Source organism: Lepus europaeus, chromosome 9, assembly GCF_033115175.1.
Source record: "Lepus europaeus isolate LE1 chromosome 9, mLepTim1.pri, whole genome shotgun sequence".
Classification (NCBI taxonomy): Eukaryota; Metazoa; Chordata; class Mammalia; order Lagomorpha; family Leporidae; genus Lepus; species Lepus europaeus.
In genome coordinates, this window is record NC_084835.1 from 68,856,303 (window position 1) to 68,872,140 (window position 15,838).

Here is a 15,838-nt window from a genome sequence, read left to right on the forward strand (position 1 = left end):
TAATGTTCAAAAATTATTTCAGTACACATATATATCCATAGAGGTATATATATGAATGAAAGGGAATAAAATATAATGGAAAGAGAGCCAGACCAGAAATTAGGAAATTTGATTTTGGTTTTAGCTCTGCCAGTAACCTGTTATGTGATCCCATGCAAGACAAAATTTTTCTGGGCCTCATATCAACAGTGATGATGAAAATGAAAATAAAAACATTTACTGACAAATTACTTTTAGTAATATATTTATTGCTCATTCTATTTACATGATTGCATTTAATCCTCGTAACATTCATGTGGAATAGGTATTATTTCTGTTATATATATAATCTACACACACATTTTTTAAAAAGATTATTTATTTGAGAGGCAGAATTACAGAGAGAGGGAGGGACAGAAAAGAGGTTTTCCATCTGCCAGTTCACTCCCCAAATGGCTGCAACGACCAGAGCTAGGCCAATCTGAAGCCAGGAGCCAGGAGCTTCTTCCAGTTCTCCCACGTGCGTACAGAGGGCCAAGCACTTGGGCCATCCTTCACTGTTCTCCCAGGCATTAACAGAGAGCTGGATCAGAAGAGGAGTAGCCAGACATGAACCAGCACCCACATGGGATGCCGGCACCACAGGCAGAGGCTTAACCTACTATGCCACAATGCCGACCCCTATATATACATTTAAATATTAATTTATTTGAGAGAGAGAGGGAGGGAGGGAGGGAAAGACAGAGAGACAGAGATCTTTCATCTGCTGGTTTACTCCCCAGATGGCCACAATGGCTACTTCTGGGCCAGGTTGAAGCCAGGACCCAGAACCCCATCCAGGCCTACCTCATGGGTGACAGAGGCCTAAGCACTCAGGCCATCTTCAGGGAGCTGGATCAGAAGCAGAGCAGCCAGGACTTGAACCAGCACTCTGATAAGGGATGCCATCACAAACAGCAGCTTAACATGCTGTGCCTCAACCCTGCCCCCTATTTCTATTTTATAAACATGCAAACTGAGGCTTGGAGAAGTCAAAACAACTTGCCAAGAACCCTAACTTTTTAGAGACAAAGTTGGTATTTGAACCCAAGTTTGCTTACAACAGAGCACTTACTGATTTCAAAAGAAAAAATTGCTCTTAACTCATTTTTTTGGTCTTTTAAGTCTATGAGGTACTTAAAAGAGTTCAAGGAAACACAAATCAAAAGATAAATCTGGGGCAGGCATTTGGTGTGGCAATTGAGACACTGCTTTGGATGCTTGCATTCCAAATTGCAGACCCTAAATTCAAGTCCATTTCTCCTCTAGCTCCAGCTTCCTGCTAAGGTGCACTTTGGGAAACAATATGTGATGGTTTAAGTAGTGGGGTCTCTGCCACCCACATCAGAGACTCAGATTGAATTTCCAGTTCCTGGCTTTGGCCTGGTCTAGCCCTAGCTGTTGCAGGTTATTTGGGGAATGAAGCAGATAGGGGGGCTCTGTCTATCTCTCACTCGGTCTACTTTTCAAGCAAGTAAAATAAATAATGAAAGTTTTTAAGAAGATACCTTTTGAAGACTACTTGTATGCATGGTTTAAAAAATTTGCAAATCAACTTTAATTTTCATTTTATATAGCTAATAATATAAACCACAGGAATAAATTATTTACAGTATTTGTAGTCTTTTTTTTTTTTTAAGATTTTTTATTTATTTGAAAGGCAGAGTTACAAAGAGAGGGAGAGATGGAGCAGGGGTGGGGAGAGAGAGATATCCTCCATCCGCTAGTTTTTTCCCCACAGGGCCACAACAGCTGCAGCGGGGCTGATTTGAAGCCTGGGGTCAGGAGCTTCTTCCAGGTCTCTCACATGGGTGCAGGGGCCCAAATACTTGGGTCATCTTCTGCTGCTTTCCCAGGTGCATTAGCAGGGAACTAGATCAGAATTGGAACAGCCAGGACTGGAACTGGCATCCATATGGGATGCCAGCACTGTAGGCGGCAGCTTTACCCTGTGTGCTTCAACTCTGGCTCAGTACTGGTGTTCTTAAATGGATTTGTAGATGATCCACAAATAATTTCTCATCCCAAAATGATTTATTTGAATTTTACAGAATTTTGGCCCTTAATATCAATTGCAATGCGTTAAAATAACAACTAAAATTTTTTTTTTTTTTTGACAGGCAGAGTGAACAGTGAGAGAGAGAGACAGAGAGAAAGGTCTTCCTTTGCCGTTGGTTCACCCTCCAATGGCTGCCACGGCCAGCGCGCTGTGGCCGGCGCATCGCGCTGATCTGATGGCAGGAGCCAGGTGCTTCTCCTGGTCTCCCATGCGGGTGCAGGGCCAAGCACTTGGGCCATCCTCCACTGCACTCCCGGGCCACAGCAGAGAGCTGGCCTGGAAGAGGGGCAACCGGGACAGAATCCGGCGCCCCGACCGGGACTAGAACCCTGTGTGCCGGCGCCGCAAGGCGGAGGATTAGCCTACTGAGCGGCGGCGCCGGCAAAATAACAACCAAATTTTAAGCTAAGTATTTCTTCATATAAAATACAACCTAAGACCTATTAAAGGAAAACCACCCAATACACTAAGAACTTCAATCATTAACAACTGTTTTAGATTATATAAACTACTTTATACATAAGTACAGACTGACGACTATAAAAAGTATAAGTAATTTTACCCTAGCACCTTAAGATGTATTTTGACTTAATTTTAGTCATATAACTTACCTGACTATCGCACTTACCCGACTAACAGCATGATCTTTATCTGTAATCTCCTGTCTATTTCTTGAAGCAGCTTTCTTGCTTTCTTGGGTCAATTCAAAATACTGTTCTTCTAGAAGCCCTCGAGCCAACTGCTCAGACTCAGCTTTCGTCTCTGCTAGATCCAACTGAGTAGCAAGAGTTTCCCTGCAAAAGAATTTTAAGAGAAATGGATATTAAAAAATTGAGTTCATTTTTTCAACCTAATCAAATGCTATAAAAAACAATCATCTTTAAATGATAAAAAAGAACTAACGATTGTACTGCTTAAAAAACACACTGAGTCTACTGTAAATGCTCTATAAAAGATATAAATTTAACATCTCACATTTTGGCAAGCAGGCTAATTTTGAAAAGGAATTTGTTGTGAACTTTTGAAATGGAAGACAAACAGGCACAGTGGAAAAGTCTCTGGTTCCTAAATTAGAAGGCCCAAGCTGGGCCTTTATAACATCTGTTCTATCACTCAGGACATTGGGCAAGTTCCTTATACTTCATGGAGCTCAATTTAATAAAATATGTTAAGATTAGAGGATTAAAGTAAATTATTTGTGAAATTCAATATCTTGTCTTATAAAATATCAATATCAAGTCTTATAAATAGATTTGTAAACTGCTACAAGCTATTTTGGGAATGCTTCTAGGAAATTTCCGCTGGTTCACTCCCCAGGTGCCCAGAATGGCCACGTCAGGAGCTTCATCTAGATCTCCATGTGGTGCAGGGGCCATCATCCACCGCCTCCCCAGGCACATTAGCAGGAGGCTGAATCAGAAGTGGAGCAGCCAGGACATTAACTAGCACCCATATGGGATGCCGATGTTACAGGTGGTGGCTTTACCCTGGACCCACTTTAAGACTTTTTAGAAATGGGGCTGGTGCAGTGGCATAGTTGGTAAAGCAGCCGCCTGCAGTGTCGGCATTCCATATGGGCGCCAGTTCAAGTCTCGGCTGCTCTACTACTGATCCAGCTCTCTGCTACTGCCTGGGAAAGCAGTACAAGATGACACAAGTTCTTGGGTCCCTGCACCCACGTGGGAGACCTACAAGAAGCTCCTGGCTCCTGGCTTTGGATCTGCATAGCTCCAGCTGTTGTGGCCAACTGGGGAGTGAACCAGCAGATGGAAGACCTCTCTCTCTCTGCCTCTCCTTCTCTCTCTATGTAACTCTGATTTTCAAATAAATAAATCTTTAAAAAAGATTTTTTTTATTAAAAACTAAACTTTTTATTAAAAAAGTTTAGAATTGTCATTCAGATCAGGGAAAAATCATTCCAGTTTGTTCTTCTCAAAGAACCTCTCATGGATAACCTGTTCTGATTCCATAAATGTTTTCTGAATAAATGACTTTATCTATTTTCTAGTAAGAGTAATACAAATCAATTATCTTTTGTCTCAAGTCTAAAGAGAGAGAAAAAGTAGCCACTAAAAAACAATATTCATTCATTCATTCACCCAATAACTACTTATTTGTTTACTATGTGACAAATACTATTCAAGGAATCAAGACATACAACAGAGGGGCCGACACTGTGGTGTGGTGGGTAAAGCCACAGCCTGCAGTGCTGGGATCCCATATGGCTGCCAGTTCAAGTCCTAGCTGCTCCACTTCCGATCCAGCTCTTTGCAATGGCCTGGGAAAGAAGTAGAAGATGGCCCAAGTCTTTGGGTCTCTGTACCCACATGGGAGACTGGGAAGAAGTTCCTGGCTGCTGGCTTTGGAGCTGTCCAGCTGTTGCGGCCAACTGGGAAGTGAACCAGTGGATGAAAGACCTCTCTTTCCCTCTCTCTTTATGTTTCCTTCTCACTCTGTATAACTCTGACTTTCAAATAAATAAATAATCTTTTTTTTTTCCTAAAAAATACATACAACATAAACAAAGTTCCTGACTTTGTAGGGTCATACAGACAACTTAAAAAATGAACCAGTAATAGACAGGATGCCATAGATACTAAAAGATGGAAAATGGAGGCCGGTGCTGTGGCTCACTATGCTAATCCTCTGCCTGCGGCGCCGGCACACTGGGTTCTAGTCCCGGTTGGGGCGCCGGACTTTATTCTGGTTGCCCCTCTTCCAGTCCAGCTCTCTGCTGTGGCCCAGGAGTGCAGTGGAGGATGGCCCAGGTGCTTGGGTCCTGCACCTGCATGGGAGACCAGGAGAAGCACCTGACTCCTGGCTTCGGATTGGTGCGGTGCGCTGACTACAGCGCACCAGCTGTAGCGGCCATTGGGGGTTGAACCAACAGAAAAGGAAGAGCTTTCTCTCTCTGTCCACTTTGCCTGTCAAAAAAAAAAAAAAAAAAAAAAAAGATGGAAAATGGAAAAAATTGTGAATGTGGTCACTTTTTTTATTATAGGGTGATCAAGGAAGCCTCTGCTAAGATGACATTAAAGAAGAGATACAAAAAAAGTAAGAGAGGACGCCATCCAGATATCTGGGAATATAGTGTCTTATATAGAAGGAATATTAAATAACAGGTGGTCTGAAGCAAGGTAATATGAGCAGAATGAGAGATAAGGAAAGTCACGAGGGATGTAGCAAGAGAATAGGGAGAGAATCAACATTGTAAGGGTTTCTAAGACAATATAGGGCTTTTATCCTAAGTACCCTGATGTTCTAAAAAGATCATTGTCAAGGCTGCTCTGTGACATAGCAGGTGAAGCTGCCACCTGCTGTGCTGGTATCCCATAACGGCGCTGGTTTGAGTCCTGGCTGCTCCACTTCTGATCCAGCCCCCTGCTAATGGCCTGGGAAAGCAATAGAAGATGGCCCAAGTGTTTGGGCCCCTGCACCAGCATGGGAGAACTGGAAGAAGCTCCTGGCTCCTGGCTTCAGATCGGCACAGTGCCGTCCATTGCAGCCAACTGGGAAGTGAACCAGCAAATGGAAGACCTCTTTCTCTCTCTCTGCCTCTCCTTTTCTCTGTTGTAACTCTGACTTTCAAATAAATAAATCCTAAAAAAAAAAAAAGGAGGTTGTTATATATCTTTTAAAGGGTTTCTCATTCTAAGGCCCTAACTACACATATAATGGAAAATAGCCTGCCTTATTACTAAAACAAAGACCTTCAATACCAATATCTAACTTTAAATAATGATTTGTGAACACAGTAATAATTATTTGCATATAGACAAATGCTTGAGAAAGTTAAGATGTCTTTGAAAACAATTTGCTGTCAAAAAAGTTATTTTCACATTTCTGTGACTGTTTAATTGCTACAATGTTAATTTATTAAAGCTTCTTCACCCTAAAGATGAATCTCAGGCTGGTCTGATTTGTTCTGAATTAGCCCAATAAATCGCTTCTTGGGCTTTTAGGTAAAATCAAGTGAATCAACCAAATAAATATTGGGGCAGGCATTTGGTGTAGCGGTTAGCATACCACTTGGGACGCTTACATCCCATATCCAAGTGCTTAGATTTGAGTTCCAGTTCTGTATCCAAATCCTTCATATGGCTAAAGGACACCATACTGCAGCAGTTGATGGCCCAGGAAGTTGGGTCCCTGTCACACACGTGGGAGACCTAGATTGAGTTTCTGGTTCCTGGTTTTGGCTTGACCCAGCCCAGGCTGTTGTAGATAGTTGGGGAGTTAATCAGCTGATAGAAGATCTCTCTGCCTGTGTCTGCCTTCTCTGTCTCTGTGTCTTTCAAATACATAAATAAAAAAAAGTGAAAACTTTTCAAAAAAGCTTTACTATTTCCATCAGAATAATGGCACACTTTCAACTTAAAATTAAGAATGCCTTGAACTGGGGCCAGCATTCTGATATAGCGAATAAAAGCCACCACCACAGCACTGGAATCCGAAATGGATGCCAGATTGAGTCCTGGTTACTTCACTTCCTATACAGCTCCTTGTTATTGCAACTGGGGAAAGTAGCAGAATATGGCCCAAATCCTTGGGCTCCTGTACCCACAAAGGAGATCCAGAAGAAGCTGCTGGCTCCTGGCTTCTGCCTAGCCTCACCTTGGTCATTGCGGCCATTTGGGGAGTGAACCAGAGGATAGAAGATCGCTCTGTCTCTCCCTCTAAGTTTACCTTTAAAATAAATAAATCTTAAAAAAAATAAATAAATAAAATAAAAGAATGCCTTGAACTGATTCCTGTTAAAATGGACATACTTTTCATTTTGTAGTTCTTGTATCTTCTTTAAATTTTCTCTGTTCTTTTCTTCAATTTCTTCTTTAAGTTCCTTTACCTGAGTTTTATAAAGTGTCTGGAAAACAAGTGATAAGAACATATAAATGTTTATTGTAGGTTAAAAACAGTTCAGCAATTTCTTAGACAATTAACATGATGCAACAATTCCACTCCCAAGTGTTTACTGATGACAAAAATGCAGATGTGTCCACAAATATCAGTTTTCATTACAATGTTATTTATAGCAACTCCAATCAGCACATGTGCTTAAAAAAATGGTTGTATCCATACTACTCAGCAACAAAAAGGAATCAACTATTGATTCACATAACATAATAAATAAGAAATTTATATTGAATGAAACTAGGTGTTGGGGTAGGTGTTCAGTTTAGCAGTTAAGATGCCTTTGTCCCACACTGCAGAACCTGGATTCCATTCCTGGCCCTAACTTCCTGCCAATACAGACTCTGAGAAGCCTGAGTAATGACTCAAGCGGTTTCCTGCCACCAAAATGGGGAACCTGTATTGAGTCCCTAGCCCCCGGCTTTGGTCTTGATCATCTCTGGCCACTGTAGGTATTTGGGAATGAAACAGCAGTGGGGAATGTTCTCTCTAACTATGTTCTCTCTCTCTCAAATTAATAACAAACAAACAAACAAAAAAATTAAAAAAAAAAGAAAGAAAAGAAACCAGCCAGGTGCTAAAATTGCATGATTCCATGTATGTGAAATTCTAGAAAACTGAAAATAATAGTGAGGGAAAGCAAGTAAATTTTTGCTGATGCATGGAAGTGAGTTAGGAAGAGTGACTACAAAGGGTGAAATGGAAATTTTTTGTGGAGAAGAAACTGTTTTACTTGTTGAGTATGGTGATGGTCATATAAATGTATACATTTGTCAACTTACTGAATTATACTCTTAAAGGAAGAATAATTTTAAACTATACTTTAATAAATTATATAACAACTTATATTATTTGGTAAACCACTGAAGAAACTTAGCAAGTGCTAAGATTTAAAAGATTGATTTTTGGGATGGGGATCTGGTACAGAAGTTGGGCTGCTACTTGGGATACCTGCATCCCAAAGTAGAGTACCTCTGTTTGAGACCTACCTTTGCTTTCAATAATACATACCCTGGCAGGCAGCAGTGATGGCTCAAGTAGCTGGGTCCCTGCCACTCATGTGGGAGACTTAGACCGAGTTTTGGGCCCCTGGCTTGGGTGATGGCCAGTATTGGCTATTGTGGGCATCTGGGGAGTGAGTTAGCAGATAAAAGATCTCTTTATCTTTGTCTCTCTGCCTTTCCAATGAATGAAAGATCAATTCTTGGAGTGGGTGTTTAGTGTAGCAGGTAAGATGCCCATTTCCTCATATCCCAAGTAGCTGGGTTAATTTCCTGGCTCTGGCTTCTGACTTCAGCTACCTGCTACTGCAAATCTTGGGAAGCATCAGTGATGGTTCAAGTAATCTGGCTCCTGCTACTCACATGGGAGACCTACATTGAGATCCTGGCTCTCTCACGTTTGGCCCAATCCAGCCCTGGCTCACTGTGGGCATTTGAGGTGTGAACCAATGAATGGGAGATCTGTCTGTCTTCCTATCTGCCCTCCAATTAATTAACTAATATAAAAAAATAAAAGACAAAATCTTTTTAAAGATTTGAAAGGCAGAATTACAGAGAGAGGGAGAGAGAGAGAGAGAGACATATCTTCCATCCACTGGTTCATTCCCCAAATAGCTACAATGGGCAGGGCTGTGCCAGTCCGAAGCTAAGGATCCTGGAGATTCTTCTGGGTCTCCCATGTGGGTGCAGGGGCCCGGCCCAAGCACTAGGCCATCTTCTGCTACTTTCCTAGGCACATTAGCAGAGAGCTGGATCGGAAGTGGAGCAGCTGAGTCTCAAACCAGCCCCCATAGAGGATGCTGGTGTCACAGGCAGAGGATTAACCTACTATGCCACAATGCCAGCCCCAAAGATAAATTATTCATGTGAATACAATGCTAAAAATACACAATTATTTGTAAAAAAGATTTATTTATTCAAGAGAGTTACAGAGACAGAGAGGGAGAGACAGAGAGGAGAGAGATCTTCATCCACTGATTCACTCCCCATATGGCTACAATGACCAGGGTTGGGCCAGGGTGAAGCCAGGAGCTAGGAGGTTCATCCTAGTCTCCCACATGGGTGTAGAGCCCATGCACTTGAGCCATTCTGCACTGCTTTCCCAGGCACAATAGCCAGGATCCAGGTTAGAAGTGAAGCAGCTGAGACTTGAACTGGTCCATATGAGATTCTGCCACTGAAGACAATGGCTTAATTCCCTGTGCCATAGTGCCGGCCTCAACACTTTACTTTTGATGACTGGAATAGAGTGAGTGGTTGAGGAATACAAAAAATACCCACCAGTAAGATTTATCAGATGTTCTATTAGCATATGAAAAATAGATAATCTTTATGAACCATGATTCACACAATATTCACTAAGCTTTTGACAAATGTATCAACAGATCAGCTCAAACCCATATTATGTTAGATGCTGGAGTTACAGAGTAAACTTCCAGTTCTGATGTCCATTTTTCTTTCTTTCTTTTTTTTTAACTTTTATTTAATTAATATAAATTTCCAAAGTACAGCTTATGGATTACAATGGCTTTCTCCCCTCCCCCCACCAAAACATCCCTCCCATCCGCAACCCTTCCCGTTCCCTGTCCCTCTCCTCTTCCATTCACATCAAGATTCATTTTCAATTCTCTTTATATACAGAAGATCAGTTTAGTATATATTAAATAAAGATTTCAACAGTTTGCACACACGGGCGATGACGGACGACGCCGCGGCAATCCGCGGGCCACCGCCAGGGCTCGCATCCCGAGGCGCGACTACGCGTGTGCCGACCCCAGCGCCGTGGGAGCGAAGGATGGATGGGGCAGCGTGCGGAGAAGGGGCGGGAGAGGCCCGTGCACAGGGGGCACAACCACCTCCATGCCACTAGGGCGCGTGGGGAGGCCCCCAGCCGGACGGGAGGGAGGGCGGGCGGGCGATGGGGAAGGAGAGAGGCGGAACGGGGAAGGGGCGGCTGGTGGCGCGCCGCACAGGCGCAAGATGAGGAAAGGACGAGGAGGGAGGAAGGGTGGAGCTTAAAACGAGAAGAAAAAAATTAGTAAGGATCAGCAAATACCTGTGGAGAACTACTTTTATACTGTACATTTAATTATCCTTCTGAGAAATAGCACTTCTGAAGAGGAAAAATAGATAAATTTCTATGGGAAAACAAATGAAGGAAGAATGAAGGCCTGTTCTAGTTTGGTTCCATATAATGAAATTTATATGAGTATTCAACAATTGAATGAAAAGAAAAAAATCTGAGAGGCCGGCGCCTTGGCGCAGTGGGTTAATGCCCTGGTCTGAAGCACTGGCATCCCTATGGGCACTGATTCTAGTGCCGGCTGCTCCTCTTCTGATCCAGCTCTCTGCTATGGCCTGGGAAAGCAGCAGAAGATGGCCCAAGGACTTGGGCCCCTGCACCTGCGTGGGAGACCTGGAAGAAGCTCCTGGCTCCTGGCTTTGGACAGGTGCAGCTCCATCCTTTAACGACCATCTGGGGGAGTGAACCAGCAGATGGAAGACCTCTCTCTCTGCCTCTCCTCTTTCTGTGTAACTCTGACTTTCAAATAAATAAATAAATAAATCTTTAAAAAAAAAAAAGCTGAAATTGGCTTATAAAAGTTACCAAACTGAATGATATTTAACTGAATCCTCTCAAGCAACAGAATAAATCAGAACTAAGTGACAGGGTCAGGTTTTCTACTAATTTATAGAGGCAAAAATAAAGAATCCATAGGAACCACCATAAATCATCTGACATTTATCCACAAGTTTGGAGAAACATGATCACCATGCTCTGTGGAAGCATGTAAACAAGAAAGTGTATAGGATACTATACACCAGTTCGCAGAAGTCAGTAGTACACATTTTCAAAAATGAAGGTTAATTTACACTCAGGGAAATAATTTTCAACACTACTGAATTTTTTTTTCAAATTTAGAAATATTCCAATGATGACCTGGTATGCCAAGAGACACAAAAAAATCAGAAAGTCATGTTTATTAGAAGATGAACAGAGGATGGCCGATCTGAAACCATAAGCCAGGAGCTTCTTTCAGTTCTCCCACGTGGGTGCAGGGGCCCAATCACTTGGGCCATCTTCTACTGCTTTCCTAGGCCACAGCAGAGAGCTGGATCAAAAGAAGAGCAGGGAGCCAGCACTGTGGCGTAGCAGGTAAAGCTGCTGCCTACAGGCTGGCATCCCATATGAGCACCAGCACGAGACCTGGCTGCTCCACTTCCGATCCAGCTCTCTGTTGTGTCTTGGGAAAGCAGTGGAGGATGGCCCAAGTCCTTGGGCCCCTGCACCTGCGTGAGAGACCTGTAGGAAGTGCCTGGCTCCTGCCTTTGGACTGGTACATCTTTGTGGCCATCTGGGGAGTGAACCAGTGGATGGAAGACCTCTCTTTCTGTCCCTGCCTCTGTCCCTCTGTAACTCTGCCTTTCAAATAAATAAATCTTTAAAAAAAAAAGAAGAAGAAGAAGAAGAAGAAGAAAAGGAGCAGTCAGGAGTAGAACCAGCGTTCATACTGGATGCCAGTGCTGCAGGTAGAGGATTAACCTACCGCACCACAGTACTGGCCTCAGTCTGGATTGTTAAAGATGTTGCCCTGCAGAACAGTCTCACACTGGCTGTATTTACCCTGAATGTGCAGTCTAATGTCACATGTCTGCTTTTCCTTGGGATCTGGTGTCATTGACTAGAAGTGTTTTTTTTTTTTTGACAGGCAGAGTGGATAGTGAGAGAGAGAGACAGAGAGGAAGGTCTTCCTTTTTGCCGTTGGTTCACTTTCCAATGGCTGCTGCGGCCGGCGCATCTCGCTGATCTGAAGCCAGGAGCCAGGTGCTTCTCCTGGTCTCCCATGTGGGTGCAGGGCCCAAGCACTTGGACCATCCTCCACTGCACTCCCGGGCCACAGCAGAGAGCTGGCCTGGAAGAGGGGCAACCGGGATAGAATCCGGCGCCCCAACCGGGACTAGAACCCGGTGTGCCGGCGCCGCAAGGTGGAGGATTAGCCTGTTAAACCACGGCGCCGGCCTAATAGTGTTTTTGATGGCTCACAAGAATGGCTTTCCTTCAGGTTGGCCACTTGCTATGTTTCTGAGGACTCAAGGTGGGATACCACACCACAGGACAGTGGGAAGGTACTGTTTAAGGGGGCCAGGGAAAACTTAGTTTTGGATCAATGAGGGCTAACTGATGTCTCTTCTAGATATTTGTCTACAAGATCAGAGCACACAGACCATCTCCTCTTAAGGGTGACACAGGGCAGTAAGTCATGGCGAGTGATGATGTACAGTAGCCACATCACCTAATGAGAGTTACTTGTAGAACAACAGTCCAGGCGCTCCAGCACCAATAAAAAATCATGTCCATTCTGGATGAGCCCAAGCTGTGGTCATCAAAGACATCAACAATGAGGGAAGAAAGCATACGCATTTCTCTATGTGTCAAGATTTCAAACACATGGTATGGGCTATACAAGCCATGTTCCTGTTTACCATACTCTTCTGGCTATGTGTAGCTTTTGGCCCACCATGCTGAGGGTTCAGGTATGCAGTGTCTTCCAGAATCCCTGCTCAGCAGCTGTAATCCCTATTGTACTCATAGTGTCCAGTCACCTCTCTTTTTGGAGGTTCTCAGGAAGGATGTTACCACTACCTCTTCCTTCACCTTCTTTCCCAAGCCCCAACTCTGGCATTTTAATTCAAGCTTGCTAACATGAAAACAGAACCCTAATAGCAGTTTATTTTCACCTTTAGTTTGACAGCAATTCTGGAAATATTTGCACAAAAAGAGTCATTTCTTCATAACGTAAATAGACCATGAACTCAGATTCATAATAAAATACAGATAGGGATTAAAAGGGAGGAAAAATCTCTACAGAGTAATTTGAAAAAGAATCATAGTTCGCATAAAATTATCCAACTTCTTTTGTCATATTCTGAAAGTTTGTATCTTCAAAAGATTCTTACTTACCGAAAAATACTGCTCGGCTTCAAGCTGATCTTGTAGCTCCCTCATTTGTCCTTCATTTCCTCTATATTGCCTTCAAATAGAAGAAAAAACAGTAAAACAAGTGCTCCTATTTTTATGAGACTTTATATTATTCCTTGTTTGTTAAAGTTGCCTTTTTTAAAATTAAAATAACTTGTTTCTAGTATTTATTTATTTACTTGAGAGGCAGAATTAGACAGAGAGAGGGAGAGATAGACAGGAAAGTCTTCCATCTGCTGGTTCACTCTCCAAATAGCTTCAATGGCTGGAGCTAGACCAATCCAAACCCAAATGCAAACTTGAACCATTGCCAATATAGGTGCTGGTGCCACAGAAAGATGCCTAACCTACTATGCCACGGCACCGGTTCTGAATATACTTTTTTTTTGCTTTATTTTTACCTATCTATCTATCTATCTATCTATCTATCTATCTATTTTAAAAGGCAGAGTTAGACAGTGAGAGAGAGAGAGACAGAGAGAAAGGTCTTCCTTCCGTTGGTTCACCCCTCAATGGCCGCTACGGCCAGCGAGCTGTGCCAATCTGAAGCCAGGAGCCAGGTGCTTCCTCCTGGTCTCCCATGCGGGTGCAGGGCCCAAGGACCCAGGCCATCCTCCATTGCCTTCCCGGGCCACAGCAGAGAGCTGGACTGGAAGAGGGGCAACTGGGACAGAATCCGGCACCCCAACCGGGACTAGAACCTGGGGTGCCGGTGCCACAGGCGGATGATTAGCCTAGTGAGCCGCGGCGTCGGCCTTATGCTTTTTTTTTATATACAGTATTACTTTACAAATTAATTTGGTGAGGTCACACTGTCTGGTTCAACCTTGTTCCTGATAATGATGTTTATGTAAAGCACAGAGAACTTCTGGTAATGAATTTAACTTTCTTTTTTTTTTTTTTTTTTTTTTAAATTTATTTATTTGACAGGTAGAGTTACAGAGTGAGAGAGAGAGAGACAGAGAGAAAGGTCTTCCTTCCTTTGGTTCAGTGGTTCACTCCCCAAATGGCCGCAACGTCTGGAGCTACGTTGATCCAAAGCCAGGAGCCAGGTGCCTCTTCCCAGTCTCCCATGCAGGTGCAGGGGCCCAAGGACTTGGGCCATCCTCCACTGCTTTCCCAAGCCACAGCAGAGAGCTGGACTGGAAGAGGAGCAACTGGGACCAAAACCTGGTGCCCATGAATGCGACTTTCAGAAGAAATCTATCCATATTGCAAAAATAAAATTTAAATAGTTTTTTTGCATTAATTTTTACAGAGAAAAGCACTATTAGGGATATATAGTTAAACGTGCAGCAACTAAACAAAAATGAGTATTAATTCAGAATTACGTGTTATGGCCAATTAAGAACAAGATGGGGTGGTGGTGTAAATGAATAATCAGACAAATAGAAGGGAAAGCAGAAACAATAAACTGACAGAAAAACAAAGAACACAGACCTGCACTGTGGCATAGAGGTTTAAGCTACTGCCTGTAACTTTCTGGCATCCCATATGGGCATCGGTTCGTGTCCCGGCTACTCCACTTACGATCCAATTCTATGCTAATGTTCTGGGAAAAGTAGCAGAAGATGGTCTAACTGTTTGGGCCCTTGCTACCCATGTGGGAGACCCAAATGAAGCTCCTGGCTTTGGCCTGAACTAGTCCTGGCTTCTGTGGCCATTTGGGGAGTAAATCAGAGGACGGAAGATATCTCTCTCTATCTTCCCCCTTCCTCTCCCTCTCCCACTGCAACTCTTTCAAATAAATAAATAAATCTTTTTAAAAAAGAGAACTATACGTATATAATATAAATACAACTTAAATGGAGAACAGAATCAAAAAGTCAACACAATGCAACTGAAAGATATGAATTTTCAAGGATTAACAATTTTTTCTTTTTCTTTTTTTTTTTTTTAAACAGGCAGACAATTTTATCTGCAGCTGCTAGGCTTCCATATTAGAGATAGCTTTGCATTTTCAGAATATAACAAGGAATGTGGTTGATATAAATCTGTAAAGTAAGATACTATAGCTTTAATAAAAAGAAATTTATCCCTGATTTTTATAACTTTAGTCTGATGAAATGTGAGGATTTCTGTAAACATGAAAACAGTATGCAAAAACTATGATTCGTTCATCATAGACAGACTTATTGTAAAATCAATAGTCTTGATAATATCCTTTTATTTCTCTCTTTAAATACTGATAATTTTTATTTAGTGAACCTGTTCTTCCAAAGCCTGAACTTCTTTGCAAACCTTCTCTGCAAGTAAACACACTAATTTCTAAATGCTTTTTTTCTATTTTCCTTTCACAGATTCTAAGTATACAACCACCACCCCCCACAAAATATGGAACACATAAGCCAAGGTTGAACACACAGAAAAAATAAATCACAATATAGTATTTTCAGGACTTACTTTGTAAGCTGAGCTAACTCAAATTCTAATAATCTCTTCGCTTCCAATAAAGTATTTATTTCCTGTTTCATCTGCTTTTCTAAACCTTTTAAATTATCTGCCTCAAATGCTTGGGTCTTCAACTCATTTTGTAACAACAGTCGCTTATTTGATTCCTGTTCCAGCTGTAGAGTTAGATTCTTAACCTATGAGAATGAAAAACATAATTGGTATATTAAATCTCTAAAAATTAGACATTATTTGAAAGAATAGCAATCAAATAAAGTACATTATAACTCCTTATACTAATAAGGAATATTAATATTTTAAAGAGTTTTTTATTATTTGCAGTTTATTAAGTCAATCCCCAAATTTCAGACACTGAGTTCATTGAACAGAAAATCTGGTTTCTTTCTTCTCCAGTCAGCAAGGAAATTTTGCAATACAAAGAGATCATAAAAGCCCTTTTTGGGGGACCTTCAAAGA

The 15,838-nt window shown here is 42.2% G+C and overlaps 1 protein-coding gene across 3 annotated transcripts in view; it reads right to left on the reverse strand.

The window, feature by feature from the left end:
• The window catches only part of ROCK1 (Rho associated coiled-coil containing protein kinase 1), a 157,511-nt gene that overhangs the window by 26,654 nt on the left and 115,019 nt on the right, over window positions 1–15,838 (reverse strand). For all 3 annotated transcript variants that reach the window (XM_062201441.1, XM_062201440.1, XM_062201442.1), the window contains exons 20-23: window positions 15,374–15,558; window positions 12,953–13,022; window positions 6,847–6,941; window positions 2,706–2,871 (exon numbers count right to left, since the gene is read on the reverse strand). In XM_062201441.1, the coding sequence (XP_062057425.1) occupies window positions 2,706–2,871; window positions 6,847–6,941; window positions 12,953–13,022; window positions 15,374–15,558 (516 nt within the window). The remainder of the gene's footprint in view (window positions 1–2,705; window positions 2,872–6,846; window positions 6,942–12,952; window positions 13,023–15,373; window positions 15,559–15,838) is intronic.